The sequence below is a fragment of the Pseudophryne corroboree genome, chromosome 2 (assembly GCF_028390025.1).
Source record: "Pseudophryne corroboree isolate aPseCor3 chromosome 2, aPseCor3.hap2, whole genome shotgun sequence".
Classification (NCBI taxonomy): domain Eukaryota; kingdom Metazoa; phylum Chordata; class Amphibia; order Anura; family Myobatrachidae; genus Pseudophryne; species Pseudophryne corroboree.
In genome coordinates, this window is record NC_086445.1 from 864,909,753 (window position 1) to 864,923,543 (window position 13,791).

The following is a 13,791-nucleotide window of genomic DNA, read 5'->3' on the forward strand; positions in this document are numbered from 1 at the left end:
GAGGATTTCCAGCTGGGCCGTTTCCTTCACTTCCTACAGTCGGGAGTGACTTTGGGCCTAAAATTGGGGTCCATTAAGGTCCAGATTTCGTCCCTATCCATTTTCTTTCATAAAAAACTAGCTTCTCTACCTGAAGTTCAGACGTTTGTAAAGGGAGGGCTGCATATTCAGCCCCCTTTTGTGCCACCAGTGGCACCTTGGGATCTTAACGTGGTGTTGAGTTTCCTGAAATCTCACTGGTTTGAGCCACTTAAGACCGTGGAGTTAAAATATCTCACGTGGAAAGTGGTCATGCTATTGGCCTTAGCTTCGGCTAGGCGTGTGTCAGAATTGGCGGCTTTGTCATGTAAAAGCCCCTATCTGGTTTTCCATATGGACAGGGCAGAATTACGGACTCGTCCGCAATTTCTGCCAAAGGTGGTGTCATCTTTTCATTTGAACCAACCTATTGTGGTGCCTGCGGCTACTCGTGACTTGGAGGATTCCAAGTTACTAGATGTAGTCAGGGCTTTGAAGATTTATGTAGCCAGAACGGCTGGAGTCAGGAAAACTGACTCGCTGTTTATCCTGTATGCATCCAACAAGCTGTTTATCCTGTATGCTCCTGCTTCAAAGCAAACTATTGCTCGCTGGATCTGTAACACGATTCAGCAGGCTCATTCTGCGGCTGGCTTGCCGCCTCCAAAATCAGTAAAAGCCCATTCCACAAGGAAGGTGGGCTCTTCTTGGGCGGCTGCCCGAGGGGTCTCGGCATCACAGCTTTGCCGAGCAGCTACTTGGTCGGGTTCAAACACCTTTGCAAAGTTCTACAAGTTTGATACCCTGGCTGAGGAGGACCTTGTGTTTGCTCATTCGGTGCTGCAGAGTCATCCGCACTCTCCCGCCCGTTTGGGAGCTTTGGTATAATCCCCATGGTCCTTACGGAGTCCCCAGCATCCACTAGGACGTTAGAGAAAATAAGATTTTACTCACCGGTAAATCTATTTCTCGTAGTCCGTAGTGGATGCTGGGCGCCCGTCCCAAGTGCGGACTTCTTCTGCAATACTTGTATATAGTTATTGCTTAAATAAGGGTTATGTTATGGTTGCATCAGGTTTGTCTGATGCTCTGTTGTTGTTCATACTGTTGACTGGGTATGTTATCACAAGTTATACGGTGTGATTGGTGTGGCTGGTATGAGTCTTACCCTGGATTCCAAAATCCTTTCCTTGTAATGTCAGCTCTTCCGGGCACAGTTTCCTTAACTGAGGTCTGGAGGAGGGGCATAGAGGGAGGAGCCAGTGCACACCAGTAGTCCTAATTCTTTCTTAGAGTGCCCTGTCTCCTGCGGAGCCCGTCTATTCCCCATGGTCCTTACGGAGTCCCCAGCATCCACTACGGACTACGAGAAATAGATTTACCGGTGAGTAAAATCTTATTTTCCAAAGTTATTCGTTTCCACACTGGCAATTTTAAATGTATAGATGAATGGGCAGCATGTCCCTCTCTCCACTGCCCAGTTTTACCAGAGATCTCTTGGGCGCAGAGGTGAAAAGACTATTAGAGGAAGGGGGTGTGAGTAATTATTTTACTGAAAGGGAATTGTCCCCTAACACACCCTTAGCTCTCAATAATAAACAAAGAACTAAGATATATTAAAAATATCAACGTATTATTAATTTATCTTCTACGTAAACAGTCTAAGAAAATGGATTGCAGCACTTTGCTCTGCAATGTACTACAGGCCACTGGCAGCGTGGACTACAATGTGCCTGTGAAAACTGACAATGTAATAATAGGAGCCCTGGAAAACCTCCTAGAACAGAGCAGGGCAATAGGGGCATATGAATTTATAGCCCTCTCCTTCTACTAAGTCTGTGCAATGTTTTGGTGTCTCGCTATTCAGTGCAAATGTTAGCTGTGTCCATCCCGATTCACTGGCAACACTTCGATTTGTTCTTCTTTGTGTTTTGATACAAGTTGCTGTCATTGCTGTTTATCCCTGAAATTAGGAGACAGAATTGACACTTAATGATCAGAATTACATACAGACATAAACAACTTTACAGTTGTCAAATCACGTGAGAACAAACACAAACCACTAAATTACTGCAGAAACTCGATTGGTCGGCAACCAGTAGCTGAATAACTGACCACTGCTGGGATTAGCAGCTGCTGTCTGTACCGGACTTGGATTATGAAGACAGAAATTAAAGGATTATGCAGATGTTGGCCTCTATGCAACAAAACTGCTGTAATATCTCCCAAAATACTATGATATATTGCATTTATAGGCAATTGTATGTTCAAAAAATATATACAAATAGGCCTTATACATGATCATTCCGTAAAAAAAACTGTCCAAGTTCGTCCGTCATCCAGCACAGCCGCTAAACTCGGACTTCATTACATCCCGGCCATAGAGGCTCACAACAGAATCCTCTGCAGGTACAATCATCTTTTGGTACAGTTTTCCAATCTGTCTCCCCCACATAAGACCCCTGCCTAGTTGCAATGGGAAATAGACCTCCATCAGCCTCTTTGCAAGAATGGGAAAGTATCAACCTGTCTTTTTACTGTATAACCAAATCAGAGGCATAGCCAGAACATTATGGGCTCCATTCCTCTTTCTACAGTAGTTGTTCATTTTATGCCCCATAATAGTGCCCTAGACTTAGGCTGCATTTGTGTGAGGCTTATTTAGAATGTTTTGGGCAACCTGCATGTTTTTGTCTAGGAAGACAATATCATCGGCGTAGAGTAGATCTGTGAGGGCTGTATGTTTGCCAGTAATGGTGCCCATTTCATTTAGAAAAGTTTTTCTGAGAATCCAGTCCATAGCTACATTGATGAGCATGGGCAATACTAAACAACCTTGCTTGATGCCAATTAAGATTGTGAACGGATGGGACATATGTCCCGCATATTTCACTTTGTTTGATCTGTTGTTGTAGAGACCTTAAGAGTGTAATGTGGGATGTTAACCGCCATAAGGGCACACCAAACAGATTTTCTGTCCACACTGTCAAATGCACAACAAAAACTAGAAAAAGTTATTTCTTTAGTGTCCAAGTTAATTTTATGCCACCTAGTAGTACCCTCGTTAATGATATGCCTAATAAATAGTGTACTAGTTAATGTTATACCCCACAGTAGTGCCCTAGTTACTGTTATGTTCCATAGTAGTGTCTTAGTTAATATTATGCCACATAGTAGTACCCTCGTTAATGATATGCCTAATAAATAGTGTACTCGTTAATGTTATGCCCCACAGTAGTGCCCTAGTTTATGTTATGCCCCATAGTAGTGTCCTATTAATGTTATACCCCACAGTAGTGCCCTAGTTACTGTTATGTTCCATAGTAGTGTCTTAGTTAATGTTATGCTTCATCATAGTGTCCTAGGTAATGTTATGTCTCATAGTAGTGTCCTATTAATGCTATGCCCCACAGTAGTGCTCTAGTTAATGCTATGCCCCATAGCAGTGTCCTATTAATGTTATGCCCCCAAGGTAGTGCCCTAGTTAATGTTATGTTCCATAGCAGTGTCCTAGGTAATGTTATGTCTCATAGTAGTGTCCTATTAATGTTAGGCCCCCATGGTATTGCTGTAGTTAGTGTTATGCCCCATAGTAGTGTCCTATTAATGTTAGGCCCCCATGGTATTGCTGTAGTTAGTGTTATGCCCCATAGTAGTGTCCTATTAATGTTAGGCCCCCATGGTATTGCTGTAGTTAGTGTTATGCCCCATAGTAGTGTCCTATTAATGTTAGGCCCCCATGGTAGAGCCCTAGTTAATGTTATGCTCCATCATAGTGTCCTACTTAATATTATGCCTCACAGTAGTGCTCTAGTTTATGTTATGCTCCATAGTAGTGTCCTAGTTAATGATATGCCCCTTAGTAGTGTCATATTAATGTTATGCCCCCATAGCAGTGCCCTCGTTAAAGTTATGCCTCATAGTAGTGTCCAATTAATGGTGTGCCCCCTTGGTATTGCTGTAGTTAATGTTATGCTCCATAGTAGTGTCTTAGTTAATGTTATGCTCCATCATAGTGTCCTCCTTAATATTATGCCCCACCGTAGTGCTCTAGTTTATGTTATGCTCCATATTAGTGCCCTAGTTAATGCTATGCCACTTTGTAGTGTCCTATTAATGGTATGCCCCCATAGTAGTGCCCTAGTTAATGCTCATCCCCTGAGACTACCTATTTATTCATCCTCTTTGGAACAAAGGTTTTCTATTGTCCTCTAAAGCCATTAATACCCAGTTTGGCCCAGGCCCCAGTTTGACTCTCCTACACTTTATTATCTGTACCGCAGCACCATCAATATGTGCTTTGCCATGTATTGATAGTTGCTAGAGTTGCCATTGTCCAAAACTGGAAATCACTCAACTCCACTCTTTAGCCAAGATTATTGCTAAAGTACAATTCAACGTGAAATAGCCTCAAGTATTGCCCACTGCTATTCAATCGCAGCCCGAGATAAGTCTGCAGGCTCAACTTAATGCAGATTTCTGATCAATGCCTCCTAAGGTTAGAAGCTGACCCTAGCTTCTAACCCACATTAATTTAAACAGTGTTTCTATTGCTGGCCACATACACACCTCAAATTCGTCAGCTTGATCAGACAATTGGGCTGACATGGCAGCATGTGTGGCCTTACAACAACTGCAATGCCCAATAATAATGTAAAAGGCCTTAACCAGGTTGTATCACAATCGCGATGTGACCGCAATTTAACCCAACAGTTGCCAATGTCGCAGTCGAACATGTCACAGGTCCCGTCCTGCTCGTGCGCGGCCCAGCCAATTGGCATTGGCTGCGAACGCCTCTGCCTGATTGACAGGCAGAGGCATTTGTGGGGTGGAGTTGCGGGGGTGGGACACCACAAATCAGGGTGGGTCGGTACAATTTTCGGGGCTGGCTGCGTGATGCGACACACAAGCCGCGCCGATGGAAAAGATGTCGGTGGTGCATCTGCCTACACAAGGCAGGGGTCGTCCACAGTTGCTGCAAACGCAATTAAATGCGGTCGCAGCCACTGGGCGGGGTGGTCAGCATGGTGGGCGGCCTTGCCCTGTGCTGGGCAGCCCCCAGCATGCGACTGAAACGATTGCAGATTCTACTTTTTAGCAGAATCTGCAATTCAACCTGAACAGGGTCCAAAATTCAGTCCCAAGATAATCACTCATATTTTCTGTGTCCCAGATACATACAGAAGTGTTCAGGCCAAACTGTACCATGTTTTCATCTGGCTTTGGGTTGCCAGCTTAACACTCACTGTAGCTAGAGCCACCTGGTAATCAGTCTGAGGGTAGGACATTATTACCATGCAGCAATTATTTCCTTTCTTGTATTCATAACTTTCTTGGTAACAGGTTTCCATATAAGATTTCTGCTACTGTCATTCTCCCTAATACTGCGTGTACCATGTAACCCTACTTGTCCTATAAACAGATGAGAACAGTCACAGTTTCTGCTTCACTGAGCTCCCTAAGTCATGCTTGGAAAAATGAATTCACTTTTTCGAGCCCCCTTTACCACAGAGACAACAGAACATCCTTTTTACAAATTATCTGACAACTTTTAGATAAATCAGTATTTACTATGTGACTATAAAATGTGTCTGGATTATTAGACAACAGGTCGGATTACATACAGTACGTAATCCCGCCGGACAGGGTGCGAACTGTCAGTATCCCGGCCAGAAGAATGCCGGCAGCGGGGAGAGTCCACTTGCGAGCTCGCTATGCTCGCCATGCTGCGGGCTCGGTGGCGGACAGGTTCTATTCCCACTCTATAGGTGTTGTGGCCAACCACGAGTGTAAAAAGTCGCTGTGCGCCGGTATTCTGCCTGACAGTATTGCCGGCTGACGGGATTCCGGTGTCGGTATCCTGACCACCGGGATCCCAACAGCTGGCAAATTGAACGGATTCCAATAGGTCGATCACTAATAGTAGACATACATTATGGCGAAAAGGTCAACAAAGAATAGCTAGACAGTAAAAAAAGGTCGACAGGGTCAAAAGGTCCTCATGGAAATGGTTGACACAAAAAAGGTATACACAATATTTTTTTTGGTTTTTTTGGGGGAGTTTTGTCACTTTTCTGCCACAAACAAGCCCCATTAGTGTACCACGTCATCTCGCTGCACTCGCTATGCTTCGGGCAATGTTACTCGCTCCGCTGCTGCCATGCTCGGCACAGGTTACTATTCCCAATCGTATCCACGTGAATGGTAAAGTATGAAAAAGTTGAAAACAAAAATTGTAAAAAAAGTGTCGACCATATGTGAGTTGACCATTGTCATGCCAACCTTTTGACTCTGTCGACCTTTTACCTGTCGACCTATTGACCCTTTCAACCTAATGCATGTCTTCTGTTAGTGGTCGACCTATTGATTATAGACCACTTTAGTGAATATCTATAGACCGGATACCCTATAAAACATCTGAGTATATTTCTAGCTACAGCATCACTGAGCAATTATAATACACAGGAACTGTATGAAGTGAATCGGTATGTTTTACTGACAGACAGAATGACGGCTGTCAGTATACCAACAGCAGAATCCCGGCAGTGAGCCATCGAGTGTTGTCGCGGGCTCGCATTGCTCGCATCAGGTTATATTCACACTCAGTTGGTGGAGTGGACCCACCAACCGAGTAGGAACACCCAGCGGAGGTCGGGATTCCGTCTAGCGGTATTTCACTGGCTGTCGGGATTCTGGGGTTGGTCTCCTGTACGCCGGGATACTCACAGCCGGTATTTTAACTGCATCCCATCTAAAGTACACTTCCTAGAAATAAGCTTAGCACTATATTTTCCATGTCCATGCTATTTTCCAGTATTCATTCCCGGTCACACAGTTACAGAATGTAACAGGTCATCTTCATATACAAATGTAGAGCTTTAATAAAGTATAAACAGTATACTGTTCTCCTCTCTGCTAACTCATTTACAGGGAATAGCACATCTTTGATCTCTCTCTGCAATTCCCCAACCTTGCCCTGAATACTCACTCACTACATCACCGATTTTTCTGGCATTCGTTTTCTCCAGCTCAGCTAGCACGCTGGCTTCAAATGTCAAGGATGCCACTCGGAAAAAGAATTCTTTTACATTTTCACCTAGAAAGTCATAGGAAAAGTTTTATCTGACACTTGTAGATACAAATGGAATCGGTAGATAAAATCTGGAGCATTGTGTGAGTGCAGTGCAGGCAATTACTGAAATTGAGAAAGAAATGAAATTGCTTGATTTGGTTTGTGGATTTAATATCGTATACAGAGGTAATAACATTTAAAGAAAAAACAAGAGTCCATCGAAGTTTGTACTTCATAGATTGTCATTATGATGTGACGAAGTGTGGGGATCTGGGGGAGGTAAAACAGAGCCATGACAATTGCCCATTTGTTTTTGAAACATGGTAGTCACATAATATGATGTAACATTAATTAGTCTTTCCATCAAAGACATTTTTAAGAACGTAGTCACATTTTTCCTTTTAAATATCCCTCAATGTCAATTCCTTCAGCCGGGTACACGCTGGGCGACCTCCCCTAGTTAGAAATCAGTGCTATATTGCTGATTGCTAGTTAGGGGAGATCGCCAGGGCATACACACTGAATGATATCGATGAAAGATATAGTTCAGTGATGTCATCCCCTGCACTCCCCGAACATGCAGCTCAACAATATAGTTAACACTGAGCTGCATGTACGGTAGATCATGGATAAGCGAGAATGACTTGCGGGTGCGCGCATCGTTCATCCATACACACTGGACAATATGAACGACAGATCTCCAAAAAAGATTGTTATCGTTCATATCGTCATCTGTTATCGTCCAGTGTGTACAGGGCTTTAAAGCTGTATTACCAATGTTTATTTGACCGTCCTGATGGAAAACCGGTATGAGCAGGAGGACCAATCACAAACTTTGATATATGGATTGCGACATGCGGTTAGTTCTTGCAGCTATACCCCTTTTTCCGCAATTTAACAATTCTGATTTTTATTAATTTTCTGGTTCTATTTTAGCCCACATTAAGTAAACATGTTTCCTATGTGGTAAAAGTAATCTAGAATCAAAGCCTTATTATTATTATTATTATTATTAGTCAATTGAAGGATCCGACAAAGCACTATTCAACGAACGGCCAAATCCGACAGGACAGTTTTTAAAGTCGGAAAACTGTCGAATTTGGCCGCGTTTCTGACAGAAGCACGCAGATCTGCAGCTATTCTGTCGATCCACATGCTTTCCTACAAGTCGGAATTCCCGACTTGTCGGAAAAATGAGGGCTCTATTAAATGGGTCGGAACCCCTTCTGACCTAAAATAGTCGGAGACTGCCGCCTTTCTGACAAGACGGCAGTTTACGACTTCAATTGAATATACCCGTTAAAGTCTATACGAGTCTAGTTTTCATATTAATGGTCTTTGAGGGAAGTAAGGGCACCTGCACGAGCTGTCATTTTGATGATCAGTTTGGGCGTTTTAGACTTGTAAGAGTCCAGAACTAATTTCCTTCTGTTGGCCTGGCCACTCCAGCAGTGATGGAGCGCTCTGTGATCACAGACATCACTGCTGAATTTGCATACGCACAACAGTAAAGTTAAATCCGGTTCAAAGAAGGGAACTGAAGTTTCCCTATAAGCACTATTAGCTGATCTCTAGACTCCGATGATCAGTCCCCCTGCGACTCAATCCGCTGCGCTCTGCATAAGGAGGGGTAAGTGGTCTGGGGAGATCACTTACTTTGTTAATGCCGCAAGGTGGTTTATTGGCACTGGTTACTATTAATAACTGAATGGAGGGGGAGCTTTAATTTGAATCTACAGACACTAAAGTGGTGGAGGCCACTGGGGGATTTATTACTACTAAATTGGGAGGGGAGTCTGTCGCTACTTGGGAATCTATTGCCACTGGGGGCGATCGGGGTTATTGTTTCAATGGGGACCTATGGAGGGTACAGTATGTTATGCCGGCGCTTGGGATCCCGGCGCCCAGCATACCGGCACTGGGATCCTGACCACCGGCATGCAGGCAGCGGGGTGTGCGCAAAAGAGCCCCTTGCAGGCACGGTGGCGCGCTATGCATGGCACACTATTTATTCTCCCTCCAGAGGTGTCGTGGACACCCCAAGAGGGAGAATAGTTGTCGGTATGCCGGCTGTCAGGATTCCAGCGTCGGCATGGAGAGCGCCGGGATCCTGACAGCCGGCATATCAAATGCCTCCCCCTATGGACACTGAAGGAGCTAATCCTCCCTATGTTTTTTTAATCACTAAAACAGTTAAATATACTTTAAAAAAAAAAATTTTTTAATTAAAATTGGAAAATCAGGATTTTGGTACTTACCGATAAATCCCTTTCTCCTATTCCACAGGGGCCACTGGAGTGCAGATACAATGGGGATATAGTAGGCAGTAACTGGGAGCTGGCACTTTAAATTTATAACCATGTGACTAGCTCCTCCCCTACTATGTTCCCACTCCAAGCCAGTCTAGTCAAAACTGTGCCCGAGGAGAGCTGGAAAAGACCAACGTCAAAGTAGAGGAGGTTCGCTAAGCCAACTAAAACAAGATAATACCAAGGAAACCTGGAAACATAGTGATAGGGTAATAGGAACAAAATGCACAGTCACACAGAGACATGCAACCCGATAAGGTTAGAAGGAGGAAACAGCGCTGGGTGGGCGTCCAGTGGCCCCTGTGGAATCGGAGAAAGGGATTTATCGGTAAGTACCAAAATCCTGATTTCTCCTTCATCCACTAGGGGCCACTGGAGTGCAGATACAATGGGGACGTCCCAGAGCTTCCAAGACGGGAGGGAGAGCGCTGAGAGTCCTGCAAAAACCGCTCGGCCAAACTGTGACACAGAGGCCGCAAAAATGTGAAATCCGTAAAACGTGATAAACGCATAAATGTCCCGACTAAGCGGCATCGCAACATAAAGTATTCACGGAAACCCCCTGGGCAGCCGCCCCCGAAGAGCTTGTGGATTGCGCCGAAAAGGAAAACGGAGGCTCTCGAGCAACCACCAAACAAGACTGTCTGATGGTCAGACGTATCCAACGACCCAACAGCTGTTGAGACCCCGGCCATTTAGGACGGGAGCATCGTACAGAACAAAGAAGAATTCAATTTGACGAATAGTTGAAGACCTTTGTACAGAGAGTCGGAGAGCCCTGACAACATCCAAAGGTCACAAATCCGGTGAAACCGCCGAGAGGGCCGAAAACACAAGTGTCAGATTTATATGAAAAGCGGACATCACCATTGGAAGAAACGACAGCTGAGTATGAAGCTCAGCCGTAACCTTATTCGAAAAAGGGGGGTTGCCGGTAGAGTACTCCCTGCAAGAAAGCCCGAACTTCCGGCCATCAGACTAATCACCTGTGGAAGAAAACCGAAAGAGCAGAGACCTGAAACTCAGGTCAATCTAGTCGAAGCGCAGCCGAGCAAACCACCCAGAGAAACCAAAGAAGGCGGCTAAATGAAAAAAACTAAAGGAAAAACCCTCGTCATCCACACCTGGCCACATAAAGTTTCCAAAAGTGGCAAAAGTGAGACTAGGTAACTGACTTCCGAAATCGGGGCCCAGTAGGTATAACCGAACTAGGGAACTCCTTCCTTCTGAGAAGGTTTCGTGAACAGCCACACCGTTAAACGAAACCTGTGTAAGACTGAACAAAGAGAAGGACCCTGTTGAAGTAGACATTCCCGTAGAGGTAGGAGCCAAGACTCCTCTACTGACACCGGGTGCAGGGTAGATTTCCAAGTCTTGCGCGGCCAAACTGGAGTCACCGGGAGGACTAGCGCGCATTCTCCCTTTATGCGTTGTAGAAATTGAGGTAGTAACAGGAAAGGAGGAAAGATAGACTAACCAGAAGCTCCAAGGAGCCGTGAGGGCATCCACGGCTACCGCCGCCAGGGCTCTCATCCGAGAGTAATAAAGGGGCAGTTGAAGAGTCAGTCGGAACGCCATGAGGTCGATCCGAGTTCTCCGCCAACAGCGGACCAGCTGACAAAACTCCGGGGAATGTCCACTCACCCGGGTGCCTGACCTGGCAGCTTGATCTGGAATGAAGACTGTTATCCTCTGCTCAGAGGAGGATGTAGGTGACCTCTCTCAGCGCCGCACATGGCTGAAGAGAGAGGGGAACTGGTCCCGAGGAAGGAAAAATCCTCTGACGGACCGAGTTGAGAACCATCCCTAAAAACAGAAAACAGTACGAGGAGCATAAATGGGACCCGTGTCGAATCAGAAGATCCTGGATCCTCCGGATATTCAGAAACAACCTAATCTGCAGAGTGGGCTTCCAGCAGTAGATTGTCCAGTTAGGGAACAAACCTCACTCCCTGCCTTTGAAGTATGGCCATCCTGTGACCTTCATGAACACGGTGGGAGCGGAAGAGAGACCGAACGGAAAGGTCTGAAAATGGAAATGAATATTCTGTACTACGAATCTGAGAAAAGCCCGATGAGGAAGCCCAATGGAAGTAAACAGGCATCCCTGATGACTAAGGACGCCTAAACTCCTTTTTGCTCCAAACTAGCAATCACAGACTGAAGGGATTCTAAGTTCAGAATAGGCCTGGCCGAGCCATCTGGCTTCGGCACGGGAAAAAACAAAGGCCTGAGAAAACCCCCCCGATTCCAATGATGTGCAGAAAGAGGGATCAGCACCCTTGCGGTTAGAAGCATCTGGAATGCCGCCTGCATTACTACTCTCTTGTCGTTGGAAACCGGCAGACCCGTGGTGAGGGACCACTGAGGTGGTTGGACTCCAAATCGAGTATGTAACCGCCAGCAATGAGAAACCTAACCCAAGCATACCCAGGCCTCCCAGAAAACCCACAGACATGCGTCCACCCTGGGTTCTCCCAGGTGGGAGGGAGGTCCGACCTGCGGTGGGTGTGCTGGAGGACCTACAACCAGACTGGTCGGATGCTGAACCTCTGCCTCTTACTCTGAGATCCCTTGGTGACAGAGATACCGCCCCTGTCATGGACTCGAAACCTGGAAAGGGCACGGAAAGATCCAAAGGAAAGACCGGTATAGGTCCGTTTTGGAGGTGGAGCAGAAGTAGGGGAAAGAAAAGTGGACTTACCCCCCAATGGCCTGAGAAATCCAGGCAGGAAGATCCTTCCCGACCAGACCCGTAATGAACCACGCCTCTGCTGTCCAATAGGATTCAATATCCGCCTGTCACTGTCGCAGCCATAAAGGTCGTCGGGTTAAGACAGCCCAAGCGGAAATTCAGGCTCCGAGTCTAAAGACGTCCTTGGAGACCTCAAAAGAACATAAAGTAGAATCGTTACTCTGATCTGCCCACGGAATCAGTTGATCCTGATGTAAACCATCCTGTAACCCAGAGGACAAATGTTCCACAACCTACCTGTTCCGGACAAGGTAGAACCCCTGCTGCAGCATATTTCTCTCAGGACGGCTCCTGCAGCAAGGTTGCACCAGGAACCGTCAGCTTCTTGGACCGGCGATACATCTAGGGGTATACCTTTGGAGAGGTCTCATATAGTTTCCTGCTGTCTGCGGGGAAAGGATAGGAAACAAACATTGGGGGTAATTCCAAGTTGATCGTAGCAGGATTTTTGATAGCAACTGGGCAAAACCATGTGCACTGCAGGGGAGGCAGATATAACATGTGCAGAAAGAGTTAGATTTGGGTGGGTTATATTGTTTCTGTTAAATACTGGTTGCTTTATTTTTACACTGCAAATTAGATTGCAAATTGAACACACCCCACCCAAATCTATCTCTCTCTGCACATGTAATATCTGCCTCCCCTGCAGTGCACATCGTTTTGCCCAGTTGCTATCAAAAAATAAGAATTTACTTACCGATAATTCTATTTCTCGTAGTCCGTAGTGGATGCTGGGGACTCCGTCAGGACCATGGGGAATAGCGGCTCCGCAGGAGACAGGGCACAAAAGTAAAAGCTTTAGGATCAGGTGGTGTGCACTGGCTCCTCCACCTATGACCCTCCTCCAAGCCTCAGTTAGGATACTGTGCCCGGACGAGCGTACACAATAAGGAAGGATTTTGAATCCCGGGTAAGACTCATACCAGCCACACCAATCACACTGTACAACCTGTGATCTGAACCCAGTTAACAGCATGATAACAGCGGAGCCTCTGAAAAGATGGCTCACAACAATAATAACCCGATTTTTGTAACAATAACTATGTACAAGTATTGCAGACAATCCGCACTTGGGATGGGCGCCCAGCATCCACTACGGACTACGAGAAATAGAATTATCGGTAAGTAAATTCTTATTTTCTCTGACGTCCTAAGTGGATGCTGGGGACTCCGTCAGGACCATGGGGATTATACCAAAGCTCCCAAACGGGTGGGAGAGTGCGGATGACTCTGCAGCACCGAATGAGAGAACTCCAGGTCCTCCTCAGCCAGGGTATCAAATTTGTAGAATTTAGCAAACGTGTTTGCCCCTGACCAAGTAGCTGCTCGGCAAAGTTGTAAAGCCGAGACCCCTCGGGCAGCCGCCCAAGATGAGCCCACCTTCCTTGTGGAATGGGCATTTACAGATTTTGGCTGTGGCAGGCCTGCCACAGAATGTGCAAGCTGAATTGTACTACAAATCCAACGAGCAATCGTCTGCTTAGAAGCAGGAGCACCCAGCTTGTTGGGTGCAAACAGGATAAACAGCGAGTCAGTTTTCCTGACTCCAGCCGTCCTGGAAACCTATATTTTCAGGGCCCTGACAACATCTAGCAACTTGGAGTCCTCCAAGTCCCTAGTAGCCGCAGGTACCACAA

The 13,791-nt window shown here is 45.9% G+C and overlaps 1 protein-coding gene across 4 annotated transcripts in view; it reads right to left on the bottom strand.

Moving 5' to 3' along the window:
- Positions 1-1,347: 1,347 nt before the first annotated feature.
- Positions 1,348-13,791, bottom strand: part of RAB34 (RAB34, member RAS oncogene family) — a 58,947-nt gene continuing 46,503 nt past the window's right edge. For all 4 annotated transcript variants that reach the window (XM_063957383.1, XM_063957380.1, XM_063957382.1 and 1 more), the window contains exons 10-11: positions 7,007-7,114; positions 1,348-1,981 (exon numbers count right to left, since the gene is read on the bottom strand). In XM_063957383.1, coding sequence (XP_063813453.1) covers positions 1,914-1,981; positions 7,007-7,114 — 176 coding nt within the window. In that variant the 3' untranslated portion in view covers positions 1,348-1,913. The remainder of the gene's footprint in view (positions 1,982-7,006; positions 7,115-13,791) is intronic.